We start from the raw sequence: 26960 nt of genomic DNA, 5'->3' as shown, positions 1-26960 counted from the left end.
AGATGAAATATTCAAACTAGAACGTTTCCACGTTTTTAAGTAAATTGAATGAACATTAAATTAACCGATATAAAAGCACAACTTTCTTTTCATCTAAGTTGATTTTTTAGGAGTGTACGTTAAATTTAGAATATGTACAAAGCGAACCAAAAATAGTGATTATTCATCTTTTTAGAGTTGTTCGATTTCAATAATTGTACAGCGAGTCGTTCGATTTCTTAGTTTTATGTAAAACTGGCCTGCTTGTCTGCGATGATATTTAATTTAACGTTGCACGTGGAAAAGTTCTCTAAAAGTTTCTCTGCGACCAACGGCACGTTCACGATTTGTATTACTACGCGCACTAAGCGGAAGAAAGTGATTCGGCTTGAAATGGTGTCGTTGATCAAGGCGATGTTTACATCTACGTTTAATAATTTTTCCTGGCCAAAGAAAATATAAAAATATTGCCGGTTTGTGACGAATCATTAGAAAAGACTTTCAAGATGTCGCGGTGTGATTTAGATGCCATTCAGTTGCAACTGAAGACTGCAATTCAAAGTCACCAGGTTGGTTATGTGATGAACGTTGTAAACTTTCTGTGTTGTGTGTCAAACGGGGAACTTTAGGACTTCAAAATTAAAGTTCTTTATATTATCAGAATTATTTATGTGAAAGGAATAATATCATTTAAATTGCGTGTGTTAAAATTTACGTTAGCTTAATTTGGTTACAAACAGATTTATTTACGCTATTTTTTACAATTTTTTCATCGACCTTTGGATGTGCTCCACTTGAGTGAATGGGCCTACGGTAGGAAAACACAACATGACTCCCCGGTTGAATGATGTCACTAAATTACTCGCTACGCCAGTTGATCCCCCTTGTCCATTTAGCGAATAAAGTGAGAGTTTATATACAATTAAACTGTTGCATTTTTTTATTACAGTTTCTGGTGACGAAGATGAAATCGGACCCACAGGTAAGCCGCATAGTTCGTTTTACTGACTGACTGAAGGCATTTTCTCTAGCACCATTGTTTCCAGTACGCGATGTAGATATCGATTTTTCTTGTGGAAGTTTTCTTTGCTAGACCTACACTCCTGGCAGCCGACTAGGGAAACCATTTCGATTTTATTGTAATTATTTTCTTGCAGAATGCTGATCTTAGAAAACAACTTCATGATTTACAGAGAGAAATCACAGTTTTGAGTGAGAAACAGGTGAGTTTCATCCGTTCATCCATATATTGATTAAATGTATACTTATGTGAACGTCAATGATTTTTCATCCTCCAGATGAATAATGAATATATACATTAGTTCTTTGTAGTGTTCTTATGACTTGTTACATATTTTTGATTTTTTAAAGAAATTATTTTTGAATAAAATGAAAATTTTATATATTTTCTAATATATAATAATTTAATCTTTATGCAGATCTTAATTGAACAAATGTTATTGGCATGAATAAACAGCATAAGAGTCTTATATTCTGGTACATGATAGTTATGATTTAGGGAAATGACACATAAAGAGCTGTATTATATAGACCCACGTGTATGTTGAATTAATTGTTTCCATACCCATTTGCGTTAAATAGTAAAAATACTCCACGTAACACTGTCTGTCAAGATTGTCAATGACTGGTGTCTGTCATGTTATGTGAAGTTTCTGTCATGTTACGTGACTTGTCCGTCAATGTTACCTGTCATAGATTTGAGGTGGGCTCTAAAATTAGTTTTGCATATGACGATTATCTTTTAACTTAGGTCCAAAATGTGTTGTTTAACATGTTATTATCATGTTCAGTAAGAAAAACTGGATAAAAAAAGCATTTTTTAAAACTCAGGTGATTGTCCCAGTAAAAATGGCCTAGACCAAATAATGAGCAATATCGTTTGCTTGCATGAGGAATTTGTAGACTTACTGAAATACAAATGTTAATAAAAAATGATATTTATATATATATATTTGATTTTTCATAATGATTGTGCACAATTTCATTTGTTTTTATGAGATATTCATATTAACTGCACTTATTTAACAGCCCAGTCCTGCACCACAACATGACGTACAGAATTAGATGATCACATCATAATTTCAGTCACACAGCCCCTCTCAACAGAACTCTGAAATTCTGAAGATTCCTCTGTGATAATAAATATATATATTCATGTATATCTAGATTAAATACACTTTCTAGCTGATATACACACATTAAATTAATGGACTTTTACGTGGTATTTTCAGAAATAGTTTGTGCAAGATGAAATTCCAATTAATTCCAATTATATTATGCATTTTCTGCTTTAGACAGTGTTAGAGACTGATTAGTTCCTGATAGGAGACAATTGGTATTGTCTGCGATGCCTTTGTTTTAGCTAGTTCAAATGCTAAATGTTGATAGTCTGTCAACTTTTACATTAAATTCATCTCATTTAAAACTACGGAGGAGAATTAAGCCATATCTTTGGACATGATCAGATAAGCTAAACTTGTAAAACCCTATTTAAATATCAAATGTTGGAGTATTAGATCAAAAAGGGTCAAATCGATCGATAATTTTTTTAACTGAAAATTACTAGTGAGGTTTTTCAGATAAATTTTTTTTTCCAATTTTTTAAATTGAAAACTACTTGTGAGATTAGGGGTAGCGGTGGCCGAGTGGTTAAGGTGTCCTGACACTTTATCGCTTGTCCTCCACCTCTGGGTTGCAAGTTCGAGACCTACGTGGGGCAGTTGCCAGGTACTGACTGTAGGCCAGTGGTTTTTCTCTAGGTACTCCGGCTTTCCTCCACCTCCAAAACCTGGCACGTCCTTAAATGATCCCTGGCTGTTAATAGGATGTTAAACAGTAAACAAACCAAACTTGTGAGATTGCAGCCTTATTTATTGTAATATAGGGTATATTAATTAGAATACTCTAAAATACAGTTATTGGTATTGGCTAGCCTATTAAAACTTATACAAATAAAGGAAATGGCTGTTAGTTTCCTTTGACGTCAAAAGGGTTCAATTTAAATTTGTTCTTGATAACTTGCACATCTTCCAAATTAATGGGCAGATTTCAACATGGATGTCTTGTGGGTCAAAGGTTGTCCAGGAAAGGGACTGCCTCCTGATAGCTAGCAGGTGGAGAGGGATCAAATTAAATGATTTGCATCAAAAAAATACTTTCCTATTAATGCTGGAACAGTTTGGGAAAATGCTACCTGGATAACTGGCATTGAAAACCTTGAAAATGTCTTCCCAGAAACCTGGTACAGAAACGGAACTGATTATCATTTAAATTTACCGTCTGCCAAAGTAAAAAATAAATAAATATAAATCTTCTGGTGATCAAATCTCCATTGACTGAAATTTAGTATTCAGCAGATTTCTGATAGGTTGGACTCTTGTGCACAATTAAGAATTTGATGAACCAAAATCTGGTACTTACATGAAACACATTTAATTTATAGTATTGACTGGTGTATTGTACCTGGTATTCCAGTGCGTATTGTAACTTTATAAAGATATACGTTGACACTGGGGTAATGGTCAAAAGATTTTTTGTCAGCTTTGTTATGAAGAGTACTAGCAAACCTAAATAAGTGAAGTTAATTAAGTATTTGGAAAAATTAGCACAGCTAACATGGAAATGAAGAAAACACCAAGAAACAAATCAACAAAATAACTGTAAACAAAGAACTAAGTTTTAGTGAGCATTGGGTGTTTACTGAATGCCACTAGGAAAATAAGTTTTAGTGAGCAATAGATATTTACTGAATGCCACTAGGAAAATAAGTTTTAGTGAGCAGTAGATATTTACTGAATGCCACTAGGAAAATAAAATTTAGTGAGCAATAGATTTTTACTGAATGCCACTAGGAAAATAAGTTTTAGTGAGCAGTAGATATTTACTGATATGCCATTAGGAAAATAAGTTTTAGTGAGCAATAGATGTTTACTGAATGCCACTAGGAAAATAAGTTTTAGTGAGCAGTAGATATTTACTGAATGCCACTAGGAAAATACGTTTTAGTGAGCAATATATGTTTACTGAATGCCACTAGGAAAATAAGTTTTAGTGAGCAATGAATTTTTACTGAATGCCACTAGGAAAATAAGTTTTAGTGAGTAGTAGATATTTACTGAATGCCATTAGGAAAATAAGTTTTAGTGAGCAATAGATATTTACTGAATGCCACTAGAAAAATAAGTTTTAGTGAGCAGTAGATGTTTACTGAATGCCATTAGGAAAATAAGTTTTAGTGAGCAATGGATTTTTACTGAATGCCACTAGAAAAATAAGTTTTAGTGAGCAGTAGATGTTTACTGAATGCCACTAGGAAAATAAGTTTTAGTGAGCAGTAGATATTTACTGATATGCCATTAGGAAAATAAGTTTTAGTGAGCAATATATGTTTACTGAATGCCACTAGGAAAATAAGTTTTAGTGAGCAGTAGATATTTACTGAATGCCATTAGGAAAATAAGTTTTAGTGAGCAGTAGATATTTACTGAATGCCACTAGGAAAGTAAGTTTTAGTGAGCAGTAGATATTTACTGAATGCCACTAGGAAAATAAGTTTTAGTGAGCAGTAGATGTTTACTGAATGCCACTAGGAAAATAAGTTTTAGTGAGCAATGGATTTTTACTGAATGCCACTAGGAAAATAAGTTTTAGTGAGCAGTAGATATTTACTGAATGCCATTAGGAAAATAAGTTTTAGTGAGCAATAGATATTTACTGAATGCCACTAGGAAAATAAGTTTTAGTGAGCAATAGATGTTTACTGAATGCCACTAGGAAAATAAGTTTTAGTGAGCAGTAGATATTTACTGAATGCCACTAGGAAAATAAGTTTTAGTGAGCAGTAGATATTTACTGAATGCCACGTGCACTAGGAAAGTAAGTTTTAGTTAGCAGTAGATATAGATGTTTACTGAATGTCACTAGAAAAACAAGTTTTAGTGAGCAGTAGATCTAGATGTTTACTGAATGCCATTAAAGAAATTCATAATCGGTGGAAGCAGCAATATATCACATCAAGACTTAAAAGAAAACAGTTGAACTAAAACAGAAAATTAGTTGTTGGTTGACAAAATGTAAGATATCAGAACCAGACTTCTATTATTAAAATTTTTATTTCTTTTAAAACTTCAATTGGAGTTTTCTGATGTATAGTAATTATTCACAAGTGGAACATTCATGGGAAAAGGAAATGTGTGACACTTCATATTACATGTATGTTTCATGCAAATAGATATACAAGATATGTATCAAAAAAATATAGCAATCAGAAATATAAGCTGATAAAGTAGAGTGTTGCTGTAGAATGTAACACCTTCCTAACACTGGTAGACCTGCAGGATAACGGGTAATATATATACAACATTAATCTCTGGATTGTGAAAACATCTGCCAAACCAATATCAAGTTTTGGATGTAAATTTTAAAAATCATACATTAACTACATTACCAGTTTCAAATCAAGTCAAATTAAGATACGGAAACAAAATGGCGGCAATTTTGAATTTTGACAGTGGAAGTCTGTTATCACCATTTCACAGAAAGTTCTTCATGAATCTTTCTCCAATTTCACCTGTAGGTTCCCCTAAGTCCATATTTGTGTCTGTTCTATTTTGAGACTGAGGTGAAAATAAGATGGCTGACAGGTGGCCATGATATATATTTTTTCATGGATATTTCTTGAATGTCATTTAGATTCCTCTTGTATTAGCTGAAGTTTAACCCTATTCCTCAGAGAGTCCCTGATGGACCTTTATCAGATTTCATATGTAGGTTCAGCTTGTTTTGATCAACAAGAGCGAAGTAGAGAAAAGATCAGTGTAACAGACATCCAATATTAAGGTCATTTGATGGTGGGCGCCAAGATCCATGTGGGATCTCTTGTTTATCATGCTTTATCTGTGTCTTGAGAAGTGTGTAATCTATTAGAATTTTCAGCCTCTTTTTAACTACTGCAGAGATTTTGACCAAATTTTCAGCCTCTTTTTAACTACTGAAGAGATTTTGACCAAATTATTTGATCAAAATTATGTTAACAATGTCTGTATCAGGATCTTAGACTCAAATGAGTTTGTGTTGAAGTTGTTCCTGTACTCTGTAGCTTTTTAGGTCAGCTGAGATGAAGTGACGTAGATGGAATTGGTACTAACTGTACACTGAAGTGTATTGCCAGTATAACTGAGCCTTGTTATTAGTCCCCCTACCAGTAAAACTTGAGGGAACTATTAGGTGTTGTCCCTAGGCCTGTCCATGCCATCTATCAGTTCGTCCACTCAGTTTTCCGCACTTTTCTCAGCCATGCTTCAAGGTATGTTGGCGAATGTAACTTAGTATGGGTAACTACAAATCAAGTTGGAGTTTCAGGGCTTTTGGTCAAGGTCAAGGTCACCTACTATTTTTTTTTTTTTTTTTTGGTGGGGGCTAGGGGACATGTATTGCATAAGCAAGCTCCAGCATGCTTCTTTTAACCCGGAACTTCACTTGGTTTTAAGCTTCTGTGATGGAGCCCATGTACACTTAAAAAATGTAGGTCTCTCTGACCTCCTACCCTTTGACCTACATCAAATAAAAAAGGTTGTCCTGGCTGTATCTCGTACACTTCTTAAAACTGGCACTTCATACTTGGGGAATGGGTTAATTCACCTTAATGAGGCAGCGAGTCATGAACCTCGGTCACACTAACCCACATTAATTATAATTGTGACCTTTGATCATGACCTACATCAAAGACAGACTTCAGAACTACTGTGATGGAGCCCATGCACACTAAAAACCAAGCAGACTTTTTCTTTTGTACATATTTGTAATACTTAAGATATTAGTTTCCATATGATCCGGATACGTCTGTACAGTATGCACATTGAATGTGCTATAATTTTCTTATCAATACAATTCACTGGATTGGTATATCAATTTTTCTAGTTCTGGAAGCTGTATGAACATAATATGTTAAAATTGGTAAAAAACCAAATTTTAATTAGTTGTATTATCAGTTTAAATAAGCATGGCTGATTTTACACCCTAGAATGGGCGATATGATCATTGATCATAGTAGTCACATTGCCTCTTGGAATTTTGTTGTTACGTCTGGATCCTGATATAAAAATAGTGATATTGCTCAAATTCATACCACCAAATGGAATCAAATAATGGATAGGTGTACATCACCAGATTCAATTTCTAAAAGGATACCACTTATATATTAGTAAATGTCCATCTTATTTATTGTCTGTGAATTCTTGGTAACTTCACAATTACTGTCAATTAGGTCCACCATGGAGACTGTAATTCACTGAATTTTCTTGTTGCTTTAAATTTAGTAATGAATAAGTATTTTACAAAATTGGCAGAAGCATTTCATTACTTCTTTTTCAGTTGATAAAATAAATTGACTGAATCCAAAAGATGTTCTGTGATAACTTTATTTAAAGAAAAAAAATGTGAGAGAGAAAAAAACAACAATGCACACACAATAACAAGGTTTTCTTCTTAGCAAAATATATATAATTGATACCTTTATTATTTCTTGATTAATTTATTTACTTGACCAAGAGGTCTACCAGTTTCTGTATTTGGAAATCTAAATAGCTGGAAAAAAACTGAATGTTCAGTTTGTAAAGTTATGATGTCCAGTTGGCAGTTGATAGGAGCTAGATGCACCAGGTACTTTATAGAAGCAGGCTTTATAGTTTTCTAAAAGTTATATTACTGACTCACAACAGGAAGTTCGACATATGTCGCATGTATAATTAACATTTTATACAGCTAAAATTGGGTCCAGTCTGGGACAATTTGAGGTAGCAGAACTAGCTTATATATATAGTATATATAGGTATGTTATTGAAGCGACTGTTGTAATTACAACATTATTGATCCTATATATGTCTTCTTTGTGAATGAAATATATAAAAAAGGAAATGTTAAATATAATGAATTTTTCAAAAGTACTATCTTTCTTTCCTTAGACAATTTTCTGAAACAATTATTTGAATAATTTGTAACATTAATTAAGATTTAAATACATTTGGTCCATACTATACTAGATTTGATTTATAAGGTTTAATAAATTGTATTCTGTGAAGGTAAAGTTGAGACGGAACAAGTTTGGAGTTGGACAGACTTCTTTCCTCATTATATTTTTAAATAAATCCTATTCTGTGGGGTTAAAGTTGAGATTGAGTCACGGTTTTACCTGCCTTGCCTTTGTGTATATAAACGAACAGTATGTCACACCAAACACCTGTTCCCTTACAAAAGGTCAGCCGATGACGAGAAGGTGAACGCAAATTGATCCAATACTTGCTTTTGTTGTCTGTGAGCTCCATTATAGAAAACCGCTGGATGTGACCGATCCTGCTACCTGTGTCATAGGTATACCTGTACATGTGTTGACAGATGTCGCTGGTCAGACAGCAGTGTGCTTTACTAATTGGACTTTCCTGATGGAGAGCGGATTAAGCCAGGCAGTTAATTTATTTCTGTACTTAGTAATTTAATGATGGAGATAATGTAGGTCTACAGATGATATATTATGGAAGTCTGGCCTTGATTCTTTATCTAGACAATTAATACCGAAGTTTATTTACAAACAAAATGGTATTTTTACATTGTCTATTGGAGGACATTTATGTAACTAATCAAGATAGAATTATGAGAACAATTTGTCAAGAATTTAGAGAAAAAATTGTCCTGACCAATTTTTAACCATCAGGAAGCACTTTTTACGTCTAATATGCAAGTAGAGTTACGGTACATTATAAGTGTTGATAAATATCTCATTTTGGACAACGGGTGGGAATGGAATGAAGAATCAGTCATAAATGTTACTGTAATTTATAAACTTTGCTGTAAGAATCATTATTACTCTTTATCAGAGATGTAGCCCCTTTAAATGAAAACTACAAAGTTCTGAGCAAAAAGTAGGCAAGTGTCACCAGGCATTTTCTCATCCAGTTGATAATTACAGACTTTGTCATCTTCTGAGATCAATGTGGATGGGTGGAGTAACCATACTTACAGCATCGGCCACCTCATAGCTAGTTTACTGTACAGTATAGGGACTATCGACCTTTATTTGTTGTATACACCTATAACAGCTGATTAAGACACGAGTGTATTATAAATTAATGGTAAATTAAAAATTTTATGAGGTTCAAATGACAAAAAATGACAAAGTCACTGATCTGTGTAGCTACACAGTTTAATTATTAAAATCTTCGCTTGGTGACCTGACTGTCAGCAAAACCCAATTCAGGTAAAAACTCTGGTGAACAGATATACCATAGGATGTAATTGCTGCTGCTCCTGTAAAAGAGAATTAATTTTTCATGGCCTGAGTGTATTAAATCATCCATAAATCATTAGGATTGGAAACTGTGTGGATTTATATTAGTTCAGTGGTACTGGAAAATAGACTGAGGCATATGTTATTGAAAGCAATAGAATTTAGTAATGTATAGGAATTATATGAAACTATGATGACTTCTGCATTCTGATGGTCTGAAATCATCTCCAGAAAGGTAGATTTGTATTTACTGTAGGAGGGTTTATTTTATGAAAGTCAAGATCTCGTATTCATTTAATAGAAGAGCTATTAAATGAAACATGCTTTAATTATTAAAAGCATGCATGTATTGCTGTTTTTATGTAGAATTTATATACATCAAGTTAAACACATGCATCTGCCTACTACACACCAGAAAAAAATATTAAGACCACCTCTTATCACTTTAAATTAAAAGCTGTAGGCCCCCTATGGCTTAATGATTTTAACACATGATAAATACAGTGTCTGTACTTTATATAACATTGACCTGCAGTTAATTTCAGTATCAAGATTCTATCAAATTGTAAACCAGCACTAATTGTAAATACCAGCACTAATTGTAAATACCAGCACTAATTGTAAACCAGCACTAATTGTAAATACCAGCACTAATTGTAAATACCAGCACTAATTGTAAATACCAGCACTAAATGTAAATACCAGCACTAATTGTAAATACCAGCACTAATTGTAAATACCAGCACTAAATGTAAATACCAGCACTAATTGTAAATACCAGCACTAATTGTAAACCAGCACTAATTGTAAATACCAGCACTAATTGTAAATACCAGCACTAATTGTAAATACCAGCACTAAATGTAAATACCAGCACTAATTGAAGTCTGTTGTAATCAGAAATAGAAAATGTGTGTTAGTGTGTTTATATATAATTAATTCTGCCTAGTATACAATTGCAAGCTCCCAAGACATTATTACTGCAAATTAAGGATGTTACAAAACATAATTATAGTAAATTACTTGTGATGCAGTAAGGTATAAGCATAGAATTTATTTTGCTCTGAAAAGTAACGAAACAAAAACATTAAAAATTTTGCTCTCGCTAAGGACAGTAACAGATGATGAAGTTTCCGATTTGAGCAGAATGAGGGAACTTGTGATGGGATGGCTAGATGATACATAGCTATAGAATGACCTATACTTTACAGTAGGGTTGACTATATTGGTGCCGTTCCATTAAAAATCAATAAATCTAAAAATAGGCAGGACAGTGTGTTTGTATGCTGTGTTGAATCAGCCAGAGGAATTAGCAGAGATTCTCAATATATCCTCACATCATTCTAGGAGCTAGCAGGCACTTTACAGAATGTTATTGTAATTCTATCAATTTTATTATCATTATAGAACATGAGCATCTCTATTCTGAGGCTGTGGGCTGTCAATAGCCACAGTAGTTTGGTCATTTTGTCCATGAAATCTGTGTCACTGTTGAAAAATGTGACTTGGACAACTATTGTGATAGGGACAGTGGCCATATTAATTTGGTCAGTTTCAGTATTTGTAAAACATTGTGACACCTAATTGTGGCAGGGACATATAAAACATTGTGACACCTAATTGTGGCAGGGACATGTATATGTACAGTGGCTATATATAGTAATTTGGTCTATATTTTCAGTATTTAGTAATTTGGTCAGTTTATCAGTATTTGTAAAACATTTTGACTTTGACACCTACTTGTGTCAGGGTCGACATGAATAGGGGCCAATTTGGCCTAATTGACTTTATGTCTGCCTTTCTCTTTATAAATAAGTCATTTTGCAACTTGGATAACTCTGCATGGTTGTGGGTGTGAAGTATTGGAATAGTAGCCAGTACTAATTTAGTCTAATTGACTTTATGCCTGTCTATTTCTGTATAAATAATAAAACATTTTGCAACTTTGACAACTCCAATTGTAATGTGTGAGCTAGGATTAAAGTTGTCAGCACTAATTTGGTCTAAATGCATTTGGTATGTCTCTATTTTAGTATATTTGATAAGGCATGTTTGTTACTTGAACAGATATATTGTGTGAAAAACAGTTGTATAGCCCTATAATTGTCCCTGTAAAAGTGTTTGACAGATCGACACCCTACCTGTAGAGTTAAGTGTTTGTAACAGACACATATACTGAATCATTATAAATTATTCACATGTATGTGTATACAACTTGTTGTGTTTGACTGAGACATTGGACACAAATTAGCAACCACTACATTTAAGAATGTTGGTAATTGACAACTATATATACTATAGGTACGTCAGCTATTTAGGACCGTCTAGTCCATCTTCGCTAACCAAGGGTTACTCTACGCTAAGCTCCATTTCACCTTAGCGTAGAGTAACCCTTGGTTAGCGAAGATGCGTCTAGTCAGACACACGTTTTTCCCTTGATATTTTATGTTTGGTGAAATGTGGTCCCCTTCCCTGTATCGTTGTATTATAGATCAGCTGACTGAACTCACAATACAATATATACATATCAATTAAATTGGTCAGTTGTTACAACACCCGATCAATTTGGTTTGAGGACCAGAGGGTGAACATTGATGGCCATACGCGAGGAATGGTTTGAGGAACGGACAAGAGTCGAAATTTAAACTTTTGGAGTTGATAGCAGTTTTATTGCATGGGCAGGTTTAATCTGAAAAGACAGAAAAAATGAAAGAAATTGAGGAGCCAAATATTTGAAAAATGAAATTTTTAAAAAAAAAATCAGTTTGATGCATTATCATGATCAGAGTTTCATTTAATCCAATTTGAGTTTGAAGATATTACTGCCATCATATGATTCTCACAGATACAAAAATTTTACTATACCCAGGTACATCCTATATACATCAAAGCTGTAACAGTACCAGGTAGATGAAATGGCCATTTCAAGTGAAATAAATTTTCTGAAAATGTATAAGTCTTAATTTGTGATGATTGAGTTTCAGAGATCTTTTGCAAAATAGAAATTAATTCCTCCTTTAGATTAAATTACACAATTAAAAATGTTTTTGTCAATATTGCAGAGAATTATTTTTCTATGTCATTGATATTCTTTTTGATCTTGGGTCTGCATATTAGACAAGGATATATTGATCAAGGTAACACTTGCTTGTCATAAAATAAAAATTATTGAATTATTTTTTCTGATTACAGAAAGTGATTGTACAAAACCTGAGGAAGGAACTTGTCACAAGACAACAACCCACACCAGCTCCCCCTGTCTCTAAACCTGAAGCTCAGCCATGTGTGCCTGCAAGATTACAGCCAATACAGGTAATCTGTCCTCCAAACCTTCGACCTATCACTGATCATGATCGGCTTATCACTGATCGGCTGACACCTATCACTGATCAGCTTATCACTGAGCGGCTGACACCTATCACTGATCAGCTTATCACTGATCGGCTGACACTTATAATTGATCGGCTGACACCTATCACTGATCGGCTGACACCTATCACTGATCAGCTTATCACTGATTGGCTGACACCTACCACTGATCGGCTGACACTTATCACTGATTGGCTGACACCTCATCACTGATCGGCTAACACTTATCACTGATCGGCTGACACTTATAATTGATCGGCTGACACCTATCACTGATCGGCTGACACTTATAATTGATCGGCTGACACCTATCACTGATTTGGCTGACACCTATTACTGATCAGGTCATCACTGATCGGCTGACACCTGTCCTATCACTGATCGGCCGACACCTATCACTGATCGGCCGACACCTATCACTGATCGGCTAACATTTATCATTGATCGGCTTATCACTGATCTGCTGACACCTATCACTGATCTGCTGACACCTATCACTGATCGGCTGACACCTATCACTGATTGGCTGACACTTATCACTGATTGGCTGACACCTATCACTGATTGACCCAGCTGAGACACATACCATCATTAAGACACTAAATTATGGTCAACTTTTAATGATTTAACTTGAGATATAGCTGTTAATATTGTGTTTTGCAGCCAAAGCCTGCTACTGTACAAGTGAGTCCAGTCGTCGCACCGGTCACCATGCCAACAAATATTGTAAAACGGGAGGAAGCATGTTCAGTGAAGCTTGAAGAACCATGTCAAGTCAAGGTTGAGGGAGGCAATGTCACGCCTAATCCACCAGCCAATCAGAGCTCGTTATCTCCTAGGTCCACCTCACCACCGATCCGAGTACCTCAGTACCCTCTACACCGACCGTCTATCCTCCCTCAGGTACAAACTCAAATGTAGTGATGATTTTTTATCCAATAAACAGCTTGTTATCCAGTGAAATTGCCCATGTATTTTTTGCAGTATTTGCACACTAGTGAAATATACACCGGGGCATTTTTCATTGGCTACACTAGTCAGAAATCAATGGTGATGTCACAATGTGGACAATTACATGATGTGAAGAACTAAAAATGGCGCAACAAAATGGCTGCCTCTTTGATTTTGTCCTCCACATTTTGAGAGAATGTCAGTTTTCTGAGTTCTGTGATAAAGTGTCTTAATTTATTTTCATTTTGCTTGAGATTTTATCAAATTTGTCTTAAAGTTTTAATTTTTGCTTGTGAATCGGCCTTGTAAAAATAAATATTTTAATCAAAGACTTATTTCATGAAAACTCATTTAAGATTTCATACGTCTGTTATTAACATTTTCTTCTGAAGGCTGATGTTGTGTGTTAAATCAAATTCTATGACTATTGTAATCATTTAATAATTTGTATTAGTGTAAACCTGTAATAATTTGTATGACTGGTTAACATGTATGGTTTTGTATGACTAGGGAAAACCTGTGGGCAGTAAAGGCATGGGCTTCACCTCGTCACTTTCCCGACGGCCTTCAGACTCTGACCTTCGTGACATCCGCAAAACTGTAGAGAGGAAACAGATTTCACCAGAGGAAAAAGAGGTACAGTATATGATAGGTATCCATTTTGTAAAAAGAAGCTATAGAGAGGAGATTTTTTCCAAAAGAAATTTTAATGGTGAGATTTTTAGACTTCTATCATCAAATGGTGGGCTATTCAAATAGCCCTGTATCTGTAGTCTGTCATCATACGTGTTATGTCCATCCGTAAACATTCCTTGTTATCACTATTTTGTGAGAAGTACTGGAGGGAAACTCTCATACTTTACCTGTATTTTCCTCTTAAATGGTCCCAAAAATCAAGAGAGGAAGAGAGAAAAGTGGAGAAAAAATCAGTCATTTATAGGACTGATAAAGGTCATTCAATGGTGGACACCAAATTGCAAGAATCTCAGGGATTTCTTGTTCTTTATATATAGGGTAATGTATATATAGTGAACCTGACACATTGACAGTGTTTTATTTGGTATTCTAAAAGAATAGCTGATCGTTATAGTGTGGCCACAGTAGGGGAAGGTTCGTGTAACATCTGTTAGCTACAGGGAACACAATGTTACTGAATGATATTGTGATGTTGCCTAGTCTAGAATGATGGTAAGTAGTAGTATCATGTGGCCAGTGTCACAAGGAATGGTTAGTATATATATATATTGTAAGTCATACTTGGTCAAGTAGTAATAACGACAGTACAGACAAGTAATTTATGACAATTATCTATTTCTAGTAATACGCATCCACCGAACATTTGTTTGTTGGGATCCAGTACCTATATTGGATTATACCATCATTATTTCTTACTAGACCCTATATATATTGTAAGTCATATATGTATATATACTGAAACGAAAAAGAAACGCAACTTCAAATTGTAGGTTTAATAAAATAATACTTGTGAGCATTATGTTTAAATTTCATATGTAATAGTTAATATTGAATATTGATGTAACATCCTTTAAATGTTTAGAGATTTTTAAGAACAGGTCACTTTGCTAGAAGGTCATGATTGGTAGTACCCTACGTGAATCCAAGTTGAAATGGCAGCAGTTTTGAAACCGTGCCCTAATATCGTGTGTGTCCTCCTCGAACAGTTATCACATCTCTAATTCTTTGTTGCATTGAGTTCATCAGGGCATTGACTTTCCGTATTGGAATGTTATTCCATTCTTGGACGAGTGCATTTGCTAACTGAGGGAGGGTATTTGGGGGGTTACGGCGATTTCGAATTCTTCTTTCTAATTCATTCCACAAATGCTCGATTGGGGACAGGTCGGGGCTATATGGAGGCCAATCTATAGGAACAATGTTCTGTGTCGCAAGAAAGTCTCTACAGACTCTTGCAACGTGTGGTCTCGCGTTATCTTGCTGAAAGGTTAGATGATGCTGCCTAACAAACGGCACAACATGGGGCCTAAGGATCTCATCCCGATAGCGTACGGCCGTTAAATTCCCATTGACTATCACCAAAGGCGTCTTCAAACCATGGGAGATTCCCGCCCAAACCATAACTGATCCACCCCCAAATCGGTCGTGTTCCAAAACACAGGCGTCAGCAAAACGTTCGCCTCGACGCCGGTACACACGTTGACGGCCATCTGCTCGAAATAACATGAATCGAGATTCATCGGTGAAGAGCATAGACCTCCAACGTCTCATAGGAAAACGTCTGGGCATATGTGCCGTTGCCCATTGCATACGACGTGCTCGACGTTGCGGTGTTAGTGGTAAACCAACGTACTGTCGCCTTGCACGCAAATTAGCCTCACGCAGTCTGTTGATCACTGTTTGGGGATGAATTCGACGGTTATGATTACCAATCGTATTCCTTGCCGTTTCAGCGGCCGTTAATCTCCTGTTACGCAGGTGTGCCAACCTAAGAACCCGGTCTTGACGTCGCGACGTTACGCGTGGACGTCCTGATCTCGGCTGGTCATCGACTCTTCCTGTTGCGTTAAGACGTGAAACTAATCGACTAATAGTCGATTTGTGAACTCTGAATTGTCGAGCGACGTGAAGTTGCGTGTTCCCTGCCAGAAGCATCGCTATAGCACGTCCTCTATCAACCTTTGATAACCGTGGCATAATTGTAAAAGGAATTATTGTTTGCAAAAGTATTGGCGATGATGTGGCTCAATGTTAGTGATGAATTGATACTGGTTTGAATGAAAAAAGAATGCATATGTTTGTACAGGCACGGTTTTTGATGTTTTTACCGCGCCGGAAGTGCATAGGTCTCTAGTCACACTTGGGTGATTTTGAAGATTGGTATGGGTGTTAGGCAGGGTGCATGTTTATTTCCGCGATTTTTATACAGATATGTATATTTAATACAAAATTAATCACAATTTTCCATGTTGCGTTTCTTTTTCGTTTCAGTATATAAAGTATATTGATGCATAATTGTAATCACCTTGTACAAGTTACTGTAAATATACCGATGTGGAGTCATTTTAGGAGAATTAAAGCTATTGACTGCAGTATTTCTGTATAAGTAGTTTTTGGAGAGTAAAAGTCTTGTCTGTTAATTGTCCAAATTGTGTTTTGATGGTTAACAACATAATTCTTCACTGCAGTAATTTCTTATCTTTTTTCAGAAACTGGCCTATATGGCAGTATTAGAATTGGTGACCCAGGAGACTTTAAAAGGTGGGTTTACTGGTGAAGGGATATTTCATGATTACTGATAAAAAACATCCATGGTATTGAATTTTACAATGCCATGTTTCTTATCTATGCAGTGACATTTAGAGTATAGATTTTACTGGTGAAGGGTATGGATTTATCAAAGCTCGCTTTACTAGGCAAACATATCTTGGTATTGCCTACACATTCATATACAACAATAGGAAAGGAGATTACTCTTCATTAAAAATGAAAAGAAATTTATAACTTAACAGAAATTTAGAACTTTTATGACCCAGAATATTCTATAATACCGACATATTTCATGCTTAATAGTGAAAATTGACATTTTTCAGAAATGCAAAGCAGAAAACACGAACGGAAAAGGAGAACAACAGCCAACCCTATGTATAACTTTGAACCAGAAATACATGTAAGTTATTTGGATAATTTAGCTGAACTGATTAATTACATGTAAGTTATGTGGATAAGTTGGCTGAACTGATTAAACGACAAGATATGGAAACGATAAAATTCTTCAACACTGTGTCATCAGTATTTGATTTCAGTCCGTTCCAAACCTAAGAATTGTGTATAGTATAGATGACTTGGTGAATGTCTTTTTTCTATATCCCTGGAAAATATTTTAGGCATGAGATTTTGAGATATTTGTCTCGCCCTAGATTTGAGACAAGCTACATAAATTACGCTCTTTGCACATTCTCAACTATTTTATGATGTCGCTGCAACACTACTATAATTCATTTACATCACATCATCATTGTCTTGCATTGATGTGAAGTCAATATAAGATAACAATATTAATAGGGAAAAAGGGTAAGAGGAAAATAATCATTCACTGCCTTGGGACTTGGGAGTGAGATGGGAGATCGCAACCCTCAGGGTATGATTCTTGAGCGACCAAACACTTGGCAAGCCTTGTGTTTGGTAACTTAAGATTCTTTGCCTTCCGGTTGAGATCTCTCATCACTATCCAAGAGGGTGAATGATTCTGTTAATGTCATACTGGTAAATAGTGAAACACTTGTGAATCTTATTTCAGCGAAGAAGACCAACATCACTTGTATTAAACAGTTTACCAGGAATGAAACGACCACGAGGTAAGTCAGTAAACATTGGTCAATATCGTATGTAGCCCTCGGGAAGATTCAGTAAAAAAGCACTTGACAGCATCATCAGTATTGGTAAAAATCAGTGTAGATATTGAAGTCCTGGTGAAAAAATGTCCTAGTCCAAGTATTAAGTATTTATTTCTTATCAAAACATATACAGTGTATATGTAAAATTTGATGCAATATTTTGATATAAATAAATTGTTTTTGATTTTTAAAGTCTGCAGTTGTTATGGAAGCACTATTCATAGTGTTAGGGACAGCAAAGTTGGGTTTGAGCGGCAAACCTGATACAAACTCATTATATCACCAAAATCACAGACAACAGAAGGTGGCGATATAGCGAGGTTTTACTGTATATAACACAAACTATGATGGATGTAGCATCAGTCCTTGTTCTTAAATTAAGTGGGAGTTTCAAATTACAAAATTACATTCTAATCTGCGATATAGCAATATTAAGTGGTTTTGGGTGACTCTTATCAGCCGTTGACATGATCTTCATTTTAATGTAACTAATTAGCCAAGTCCTCACCTGTTGATGTTAATGAATTAGTGTTACACTCTACAACTAGTCATTAAGTCTGTACTAATTAGGCATGTGCTTTGGTTTACAGGCCGACCACCCAAACATGCTAGGTCACCAAGCAACAGCCATCCTGGAACTCCCGACAGTACTGACAGTGGGGGTGGTTTCAGAAACGGCATGTTTAAAAATGGGTTTGAGGTCAGTAGTTTGTGGTGTGTTTCACATGGTACTTGTACATTGAATGAAAATAAATACAAGCTCAATTTGTGTAACAACTCACAAGAAATTATAAAAATGTAGCTCTGCATAAATTACATGCTGAGATGAGTAAAGCCAGGTTTGTCTTGGTTTGAACCTTTCTTCGTAGCTAGTGGTACATGTCACCAGTGTAAACCTGATGGAGTACTCTATACGACAAACCTACTGTAAACGTGGAAATTTATGCTAATTACGCGAAACCCTTTTGATAGCGAAAATTTCCCCAATGTGTATTATTTTGATATTAATTATTTGCCCAATGTGTATTATTTTGATATTTATTATTTGCCCAATGTGTATTATTTTGATATTAATTTGAGTATACTTGAACTACAAACAACGGTGGGTCAGTTGGGAAAATTTCCCCCACGCGTATAGTTTATGCATCAAAATCGCGAAATTAAACCCCAGCGAAAATAACCATGTTTACAGTATAATACAATGTGACCTATATTAAGACAATAAGGCTGTTGTTTACAATGTGGCCATGACTTTCTTGTTTGAAATTGACATTAAAGACACAGTAAGGGACGAAGTCCAAATATTTGTCATTTCGTTCGGTTGATTTCACACAATGGAGCATAGTCATCAGGGTAATTGAAATTGTCACTTAGATGCCAAGGGCACAGTGGAGAAACTGGTAATAATAGAACAACTTAGTAGCTGGCTGGTAGCTAGTGTCAGTTAAGGACTTATATGACGACCTCTGTGTGTATTGTATTTAAGGCCGTACATGACGACTGTGGTGTTGATCTCCGAGTGCGTATTATTTAGGCCATACGTTTGTGTATGGAAAGCGGACGTACATGATCAGCTTGTGTGTGTTGTAAATTTTCAGACGTACATGACGACCTATGTGTGTTGTATATTCCTGACGTACATGACGACCTGTGTGTGGTGAATATTACAAGACGTACATGACGACCTGTGTGTGTTGTATATTTCAGGATGTACATGACGATTTGTGTGTGTTGTATATTTCAGGATGTACATGACGACCTGTGTGTGATGTATACTTTCTGATGTACATGACGACCTGTGTGTGGTGTATATTTCAGGACGTACATGACGACCTGTGTGTGTTGTATATTTCAGGATGTACATGACGATTTGTGTGTGTTGTATATTTCAGGATGTACATGACGACCTGTGTGTGTTGTATATTTCCAGACGTACATGACGACCTGTGTGTGTTGTATATTTCAGGATGTACATGACGATTTGTGTGTATGTTGTATATTTCAGGATGTACATGACGACCTGTGTGTGTTGTATATTTCCAGACGTACAGGACGACCTGTGTGTGTTGTATATTTCAGGACGTACATGACGATTTGTGTGTGTGTTGTATATTTCAGGACGTACATGACGATTTGTGTGTGTGATGTATACTTTCTGATGTACATGACGACCTGTGTGTTGTATATTTCAGGACGTACATGACGACCTGTGTGTGTTGTATATTTCAGGACGTACATGACGATTTGTGTGTTGTATATTTCAGGACGTACATGACGATTTGTGTGTATGTTGTATATTTCAGGATGTACATGACGACCTGTGTGTGTTGTATATTTCCAGACGTACAGGACGACCTGTGTGTGTTGTATATTTCAGGACGTACATGACGATTTGTGTGTGTGTTGTATATTTCAGGACGTACATGACGATTTGTGTGTGTGATGTATACTTTCTGATGTACATGACGACCTGTGTGTTGTATATTTCAGGACGTACATGACGACCTGTGTGTTGTATATTTCAGGACGTACATGACGACCTATGTGTGTTGTATATTCCTGACGTACATGACGACCTGTGTGTGGTGAATATTACAAGACGTACATGACGACCTGTGTGTGTTGTATATTTCAGGATGTACATGACGATTTGTGTGTGTTGTATATTTCAGGATGTACATGACGACCTGTGTGTGATGTATACTTTCTGATGTACATGACGACCTGTGTGTGGTGTATATTTCAGGACGTACATGACGACCTGTGTGTGTTGTATATTTCAGGATGTACATGACGATTTGTGTGTGTTGTATATTTCAGGATGTACATGACGACCTGTGTGTGTTGTATATTTCCAGACGTACATGACGACCTGTGTGTGTTGTATATTTCAGGACGTACATGACGATTTGTGTGTATGTTGTATATTTCAGGATGTACATGACGACCTGTGTGTGTTGTATATTTCCAGACGTACAGGACGACCTGTGTGTGTTGTATATTTCAGGACGTACATGACGATTTGTGTGTGTGATGTATACTTTCTGATGTACATGACGACCTGTGTGTTGTATATTTCAGGACGTACATGACGACCTGTGTGTGTTGTATATTTCAGGACGTACATGACGATTTGTGTGTTGTATATTTCAGGACGTACATGACGATTTGTGTGTATGTTGTATATTTCAGGATGTACATGACGACCTGTGTGTGTTGTATATTTCCAGACGTACAGGACGACCTGTGTGTGTTGTATATTTCAGGACGTACATGACGATTTGTGTGTGTGTTGTATATTTCAGGACGTACATGACGATTTGTGTGTGTGATGTATACTTTCTGATGTACATGACGACCTGTGTGTTGTATATTTCAGGACGTACATGACGACCTGTGTGTTGTATATTTCAGGACGTACATGACGACCTGTGTGTTGAATATTTCCTGACGTACATGACGATTTGTGTGCGGTGTATATTTCCTGACGTACATGACAATTTGTGTGTGTGTTGTATATTTTCTCACGTACGTGATGACCTGTGTGTGTTGTATATTTAATTATAAGGACGTACATGACGAACTGTACATGTGTGTGTGATGTATATTTCCTGACTTACATGACAATTTGTGTGTGTTGTACATTTTCTGACGTACATGACGATTTGTGTGTGTGTTGTATATTTCAGGACGTACATGACAATTTGTGTGTGTGATCTATATTTCCTGACTTACATGACGGTTTGTGTGTGTGTTGTACATTTTCTGACGTACATGACGATTTGTGTGTGTGTTGTATATTTTCTGACTTACATGACAATTTTTGTGTGTTGTACATTTTCTGACGTACATGACGATTTGTGTGTGTGTTGTACATTTTCTGACGTACATGACGATTTGTGTGTGTGTTGTATATTCCAGGACGTACATGACAATTTGTGTGTGTTGTACATTTCCTGACGTACATGACGATTTGTGTGTGTGTTGTATATTTCAGGACGTACATGACGACCTGTGTGCAGTGTGTGGACAGTCTGGCCAGCTTCTGTTATGTGACACCTGTAGTAAAGTGTACCACCTCCAGTGCCTCGACCCGCCCCTGCCCTGTGTCCCTGATGGACGCTGGAGCTGTCCCAAGTGTCAGGTAAACTCGGGCCATTGGTCAGTTTGGTATAGACCATTGGTCAGTTTGGTAAATATAAAGCTGTCAGATGTGTCTGATGAACTTTGGCCTTTGATATATATCGAGAAAACCACGTCCTAGTGCCGTAGTGCTAAACTACATTTTGCTAATGGGTGTTACAAGTTTCAGTTTACATTGTTCACATACAGTGCATGAATGGGACGGGATGGAACTATGTGATTGTCCATGGATGGATAGTGAAATGAGTAACGCATTAAATAGACATGTATGTCAATGACTATATGGCTGAATTTTTCTGTTGTAGGCTACAGGACGGTCAAATACCTGGACATCTGAAACACTGGCAATGGTACATTCCTTTATAGCAAATAAAGCTGGTAAGTCAAGGAGTTATCTACCTTTGTTTAGTCTACAACTTACGCTGGGGTTGGTGTATAATTATAAACCTCTGTTAACTCTGGTATTGGTGTACAATTATAAACCACGGTAAACTCTGGTGTTGGTGTACAATTATAAACCTCTGTTAACTCTGGTGTTGGTGTACAATTATAAACCTCTGTTAACTCTGGTGTTGGTGTACAATTATAAACCACGGTAAACTCTGGTGTTGGTGTACAATTATAAACCTGTGTTAACTCTGGTGTTGGTGTACAATTATAAACCTCTGTAAACTCTGGTGTTGGTGTACAATTATAAACCACGGTAAACTCTGGTGTTGGTGTACAATTATAAACCTGTGTTAACTCTGGTGTTGGTGTACAATTATAAACCTCTGTAAACTCTGGTGTTGGTGTACAATTATAAACCACGGTAAACTCTGGTGTTGGTGTACAATTATAAACCTCTGTTAACTCTGGTGTTGGTGTACAATTATAAACCACGGTAAACTCTGGTGTTGGTGTACAATTATAAACCTCTGTTAACTCTGGTGTTGGTGTACAATTATAAACCACGGTAAACTCTGGTGTTGGTGTACAATTATAAACCTCTGTTAACTCTGGTGTTGGTGTACAATTATAAACCTGTGTTAACTCTGGTGTTGGTGTACAATTATAAACCTTGGTAAACTCTGGTGTTGGTGTACAGTTATAAACCTCTGTTAACTCTGGTGTTGGTGTACAATTATAAACCTCTGTTAACTCTGGTGTTGGTGTACAATTATAAACCACGGTAAACTCTGGTGTTGGTGTACAGTTATAAACCACGGTAAACTCTGGTGTTGGTGTACAATTATAAACCTCTATAAACTCTGGTGTTGGTGTACAATTATAAACCTCTGTAAACTCTGGTGTTGGTGTACAATTATAAACCTGTGTTAACTCTGGTGTTGGTGTACAATTATAAACCTCGGTAAACTCTGGTGTTGGTGTACAATTATAAACTACGGTAAACTCTGGTGTTGGTGTACAATTATAAACCTGTGTTAACTCTGGTGTTGGTGTACAATTATAAACTACGGTAAACTCTGGTGTTGGTGTACAATTATAAACCTCGGTAAACTCAGATGTTGGTGTACAATTATAAACCTCTATTAACTCTGGTGTTGGTGTACAATTATAAACCTCTATAAACTCTGGTGTTGGTGTACAATTATAAACCTCAGTAAACTCTGGTGTTGGTGTACAATTATAAACCACGGTTAACTCTGGTGTTGGTGTACAATTATAAACCTCGGTAAACTCTGGTGTTGGTGTACAATTATAAACCTCGGTAAACTCTGGTGTTGGTGTACAATTATAAACCACGGTAAACTCTGGTGTTGGTGTACAATTATAAACCTCTATAAACTCTGGTGTTGGTGTACAGTTATAAACCACGGTAAACTCTGGTGTTGGTGTACAATTATAAACCTCTATAATCTCTGGTGTTGGTGTACAATTATAAACCTCTATAAACTCTGGTGTTGGTGTACAATTATAAACCTCTGTTAACTCTGGTGTTGGTGTACAATTATAAACCAGGGTAAACTCTGGTGTTGGTGTACAATTATAAACCTCTATGAACTCTGGTGTTGGTGTACAATTATAAACCTCTATAAACTCTGGTGTTGGTGTACAATTATAAACCACGGTAAACTCTGGTGTTGGTGTACAATTATAAACCTCTATAAACTCTGGTGTTGGTGTACAATTATAAACCTCTATAAACTCTGGTGTTGGTGTACAATTATAAACCTCTATAAACTCTGGTGTTGGTGTACAATTATAAACCTCTATAAACTCTGGTGTTGGTGTACAATTATAAACCTCTGTTAACTCTGGTGTTGGTGTACAATTATAAACCTCGGTAAATTTTGGGGTTGTGTGTATAGTTGTAAGTCTGATAAATGAGTGGTTATAATTAGCATCATGCTCTATGTAATCACTACTCTTTCTCTGGCTAAGTTGAATAATGATTTACTACTCATAATGTTCATATATTGACATTAAAACTACATCCTACGTATGTTCTGTGCTTCTGGGGAGTTAAATAGTTCTGGTAAAGTATCTAGATCATTGTGTGACACTGCGCAGCTACAGGCATCTATAGACCGATCCATCTGTTAGACTGATCCCGACAGTTAGGAGAAGACTATTGTAGTCTCGTCCTTTTGTTCTCATAAAACTTCTGCTATACAAATTGTTGAAGTGAAAATATCTTAATTCTTTTCTCTGTAGCCAAGGAAGAGGAGAGGAAAAAGTTACATAAGAAGAGTTTGGAGCTAAACAATGAGGTGGTCTTGCTGGAGTCAAAAACAAAACAGCTCGGTGAGGCTTTAATGGTAAGTAAGAGGGTCTGACTTGTTTTACATATTTTGTAATCACATTTATCTTTAAGGTTGTGTACAACATCAATGGGGGCTGTGGTGGCCGAGTGGTTAATGTGTCCCGACACTTTATCACTATATAGCTTGCAAACCTCTGGGTTGCAAGTTCGAAACCTACGTGGGGCAGTTGCCAGGTACTGACCGTAGGCCGTTGATTTTTCTCCAGGTACTCCGGCTTTCCTCCACCTTCAAAACCTGGCACATCCTTAAATGACCCTGGCTGTTTATATGACGTTAAACGAAACAAACCAAACCAAACAAACCAAATAACATCAATATTGGCAGGTTATCTTAATTAGAGTGATAGACAAATGTTTAAGCTTAAATTTGTTTTCCTTGTATCTGGAAAACAACCTTATGTTAATTGTAATTTTTTTGCAGCTTAACTGTCCATGTTCACTGTGACATATGATATATTCTTGGATTTAAAATGTAGATTTTCTATGTATCCTAGTTCCTACCTACCAGTGATTAATCTGGAATTTAGGGAAACTACCCTTTTTTGACCATGGGGGAAAATCAGTTCTGAAAAGGGGACATTTAAACATCACAAAGTTTCATTTGTTTGCTACCTATTTCAGTAATCTTTACATAATGTTACATATTTCAGCAACAACGACAGAAACGTGAAGAGCTGATGGAAACTAATCGTCACAACCAGCAGTCCGTGGAAAATTACAAGAACTTCATCAAAGTTATACAGAGCTCATAGCAGAGTCTGCCCTACAGTTTCTCAGTCAAATTACTCAATTAAACTGACCAGTGGCTAAAGACTTGGGGTCAAGCTGGCCAATGGTCAGTATTAAGCCAGGTTTTCCGTAACCATTCAACAATTGCTGTTTGTGATGAAACTTCATCGCAGCCAAGACAAAACAGTGACAGACTATGGGGTCTTGGTGATTATATACAGCTGAATGGTGATCAAACTTTGAGATAATCTCAATTTTGACCATTTTATTCTTAATGAAAAGTGACCATTGGTCTTAGAATCTGGTGCTTATTCACAATCTCGCTGGACGGTCGAAAGACAACTTACCTTGATGTACGGTTGACCAGAGAACTTGACGTACAGCTCGACCGGGACCTTGAAGTACAGCTCACCCAATGACCTTGCCCTCTGAATGGACATATTTGGTGCTGACTGTTAACCTTGCTCTGTTAGAGATTGGATTCTTGTAGATGCTAGTCCGTGTGATGTGACACTGTGAGGTGTAGATGTTGAAGTTAAATGTTTCCTGTGTGGAACGCCGACTCGATTCTACAGAATCACATGTTGGGCAACATTTCCTTTGAAAACTTGTTCAGAAAATTCTGATACATTCTATTTATTTATCGGCATGAGAGTGTTTGTATGGTAGAGAATTAAATCTCTGATTTCACACATCCATCCACTCAACTAGAGATTTAAGAGGACATTTTTCATGTTTTGGTAGACCTCCAAGCTCGAGTGTGACCTCCAAGCTCGAGTGTGACCTCTAAGCTCGAGAGTGACCTCTAAGCTTGAGAGTGAACTCCAGGCTCGAGAGTGACCTCCAAGCTTGCCTTGCTAAGTGTCTTGTAAAACAGGCTGTGTGTATGTTGTGGTGTGTGTAAAAGGTATCTGTGTGATGCTACAATGTACATGTGTACACATGTATATATTTGTATAGAGCGAATATACATATATGGGCATTTCAATGCTGTTAATTTTGGCACAGATTGATCAGATGTTCGAGGGAACCAGGAATATGGTCCCTGATGCTAGTATCTTGTCAGGTCCTATCCAAAATTGTATCATAGATGAATGGATTTGATTTTAATCCGATTGACCGATTGAGTTTTAAATACCCATAAATATGCTTAATGTAAAGTTGAGAACCTGTACAGAACTTGTACTGTATGTAAATTACAAACCCATCAGCAAATTAGATCATGAACCATTTTCAGACCACATTTGATCAAAATTCAATACATAGAGGATATCTATGCGCACTCGTGAAAAATATCAAAATATTAGCCCCACTCGTGAAATATATTTGGTATTGCTGAAGACACTGT

At 36.2% G+C, this 26960-nt stretch overlaps 1 protein-coding gene across 2 annotated transcripts; it reads left to right on the top strand.

Moving 5' to 3' along the window:
• The first annotated feature begins 358 nt into the window (after nt 1-358).
• Nucleotides 359-26960, top strand: LOC117336931 (PHD finger protein 21A-like). 2 transcript variants are annotated; one of them, XM_033897752.1, is made up of 14 exons: nt 359-548; nt 929-961; nt 1137-1202; nt 12473-12592; nt 13313-13552; nt 14111-14236; nt 16786-16837; nt 17170-17246; nt 17877-17934; nt 18564-18673; nt 21971-22117; nt 22422-22494; nt 24775-24878; nt 25534-26960. In XM_033897752.1, exons 1-14 carry the CDS (start codon nt 486-488, stop codon nt 25633-25635), a joined length of 1371 nt encoding a protein of 456 aa, XP_033753643.1. In that variant the 5' UTR covers nt 359-485; the 3' UTR covers nt 25636-26960. The 2 variants fall into 2 exon arrangements, with proteins under 2 accessions (XP_033753643.1, XP_033753644.1); XM_033897753.1 differs by lacking the exon at nt 21971-22117.

The sequence above is a fragment of the Pecten maximus genome, chromosome 10 (genome assembly GCF_902652985.1).
Source record: "Pecten maximus chromosome 10, xPecMax1.1, whole genome shotgun sequence".
NCBI lineage: Eukaryota > Metazoa > Mollusca > Bivalvia > Pectinida > Pectinidae > Pecten > Pecten maximus.
Note: the sequence above shows the minus strand (reverse complement) of the source record. Positions and strands in the feature narration are given on the sequence as shown.

Bases quoted from the DNA above. Each gene is read 5' to 3' on its own strand.
- LOC117336931 (XM_033897752.1), top strand. From the start codon at position 486: ATGTCGCGGTGTGATTTAGATGCCATTCAGTTGCAACTGAAGACTGCA. The intron at 13,553-14,110 runs GTACAAACTCAA...TTGTATGACTAG, and splicing joins GACCGTCTATCCTCCCTCAG to GGAAAACCTGTGGGCAGTAA. The intron at 22,495-24,774 runs GTAAGTCAAGGA...TTTTCTCTGTAG, and splicing joins CTTTATAGCAAATAAAGCTG to CCAAGGAAGAGGAGAGGAAA.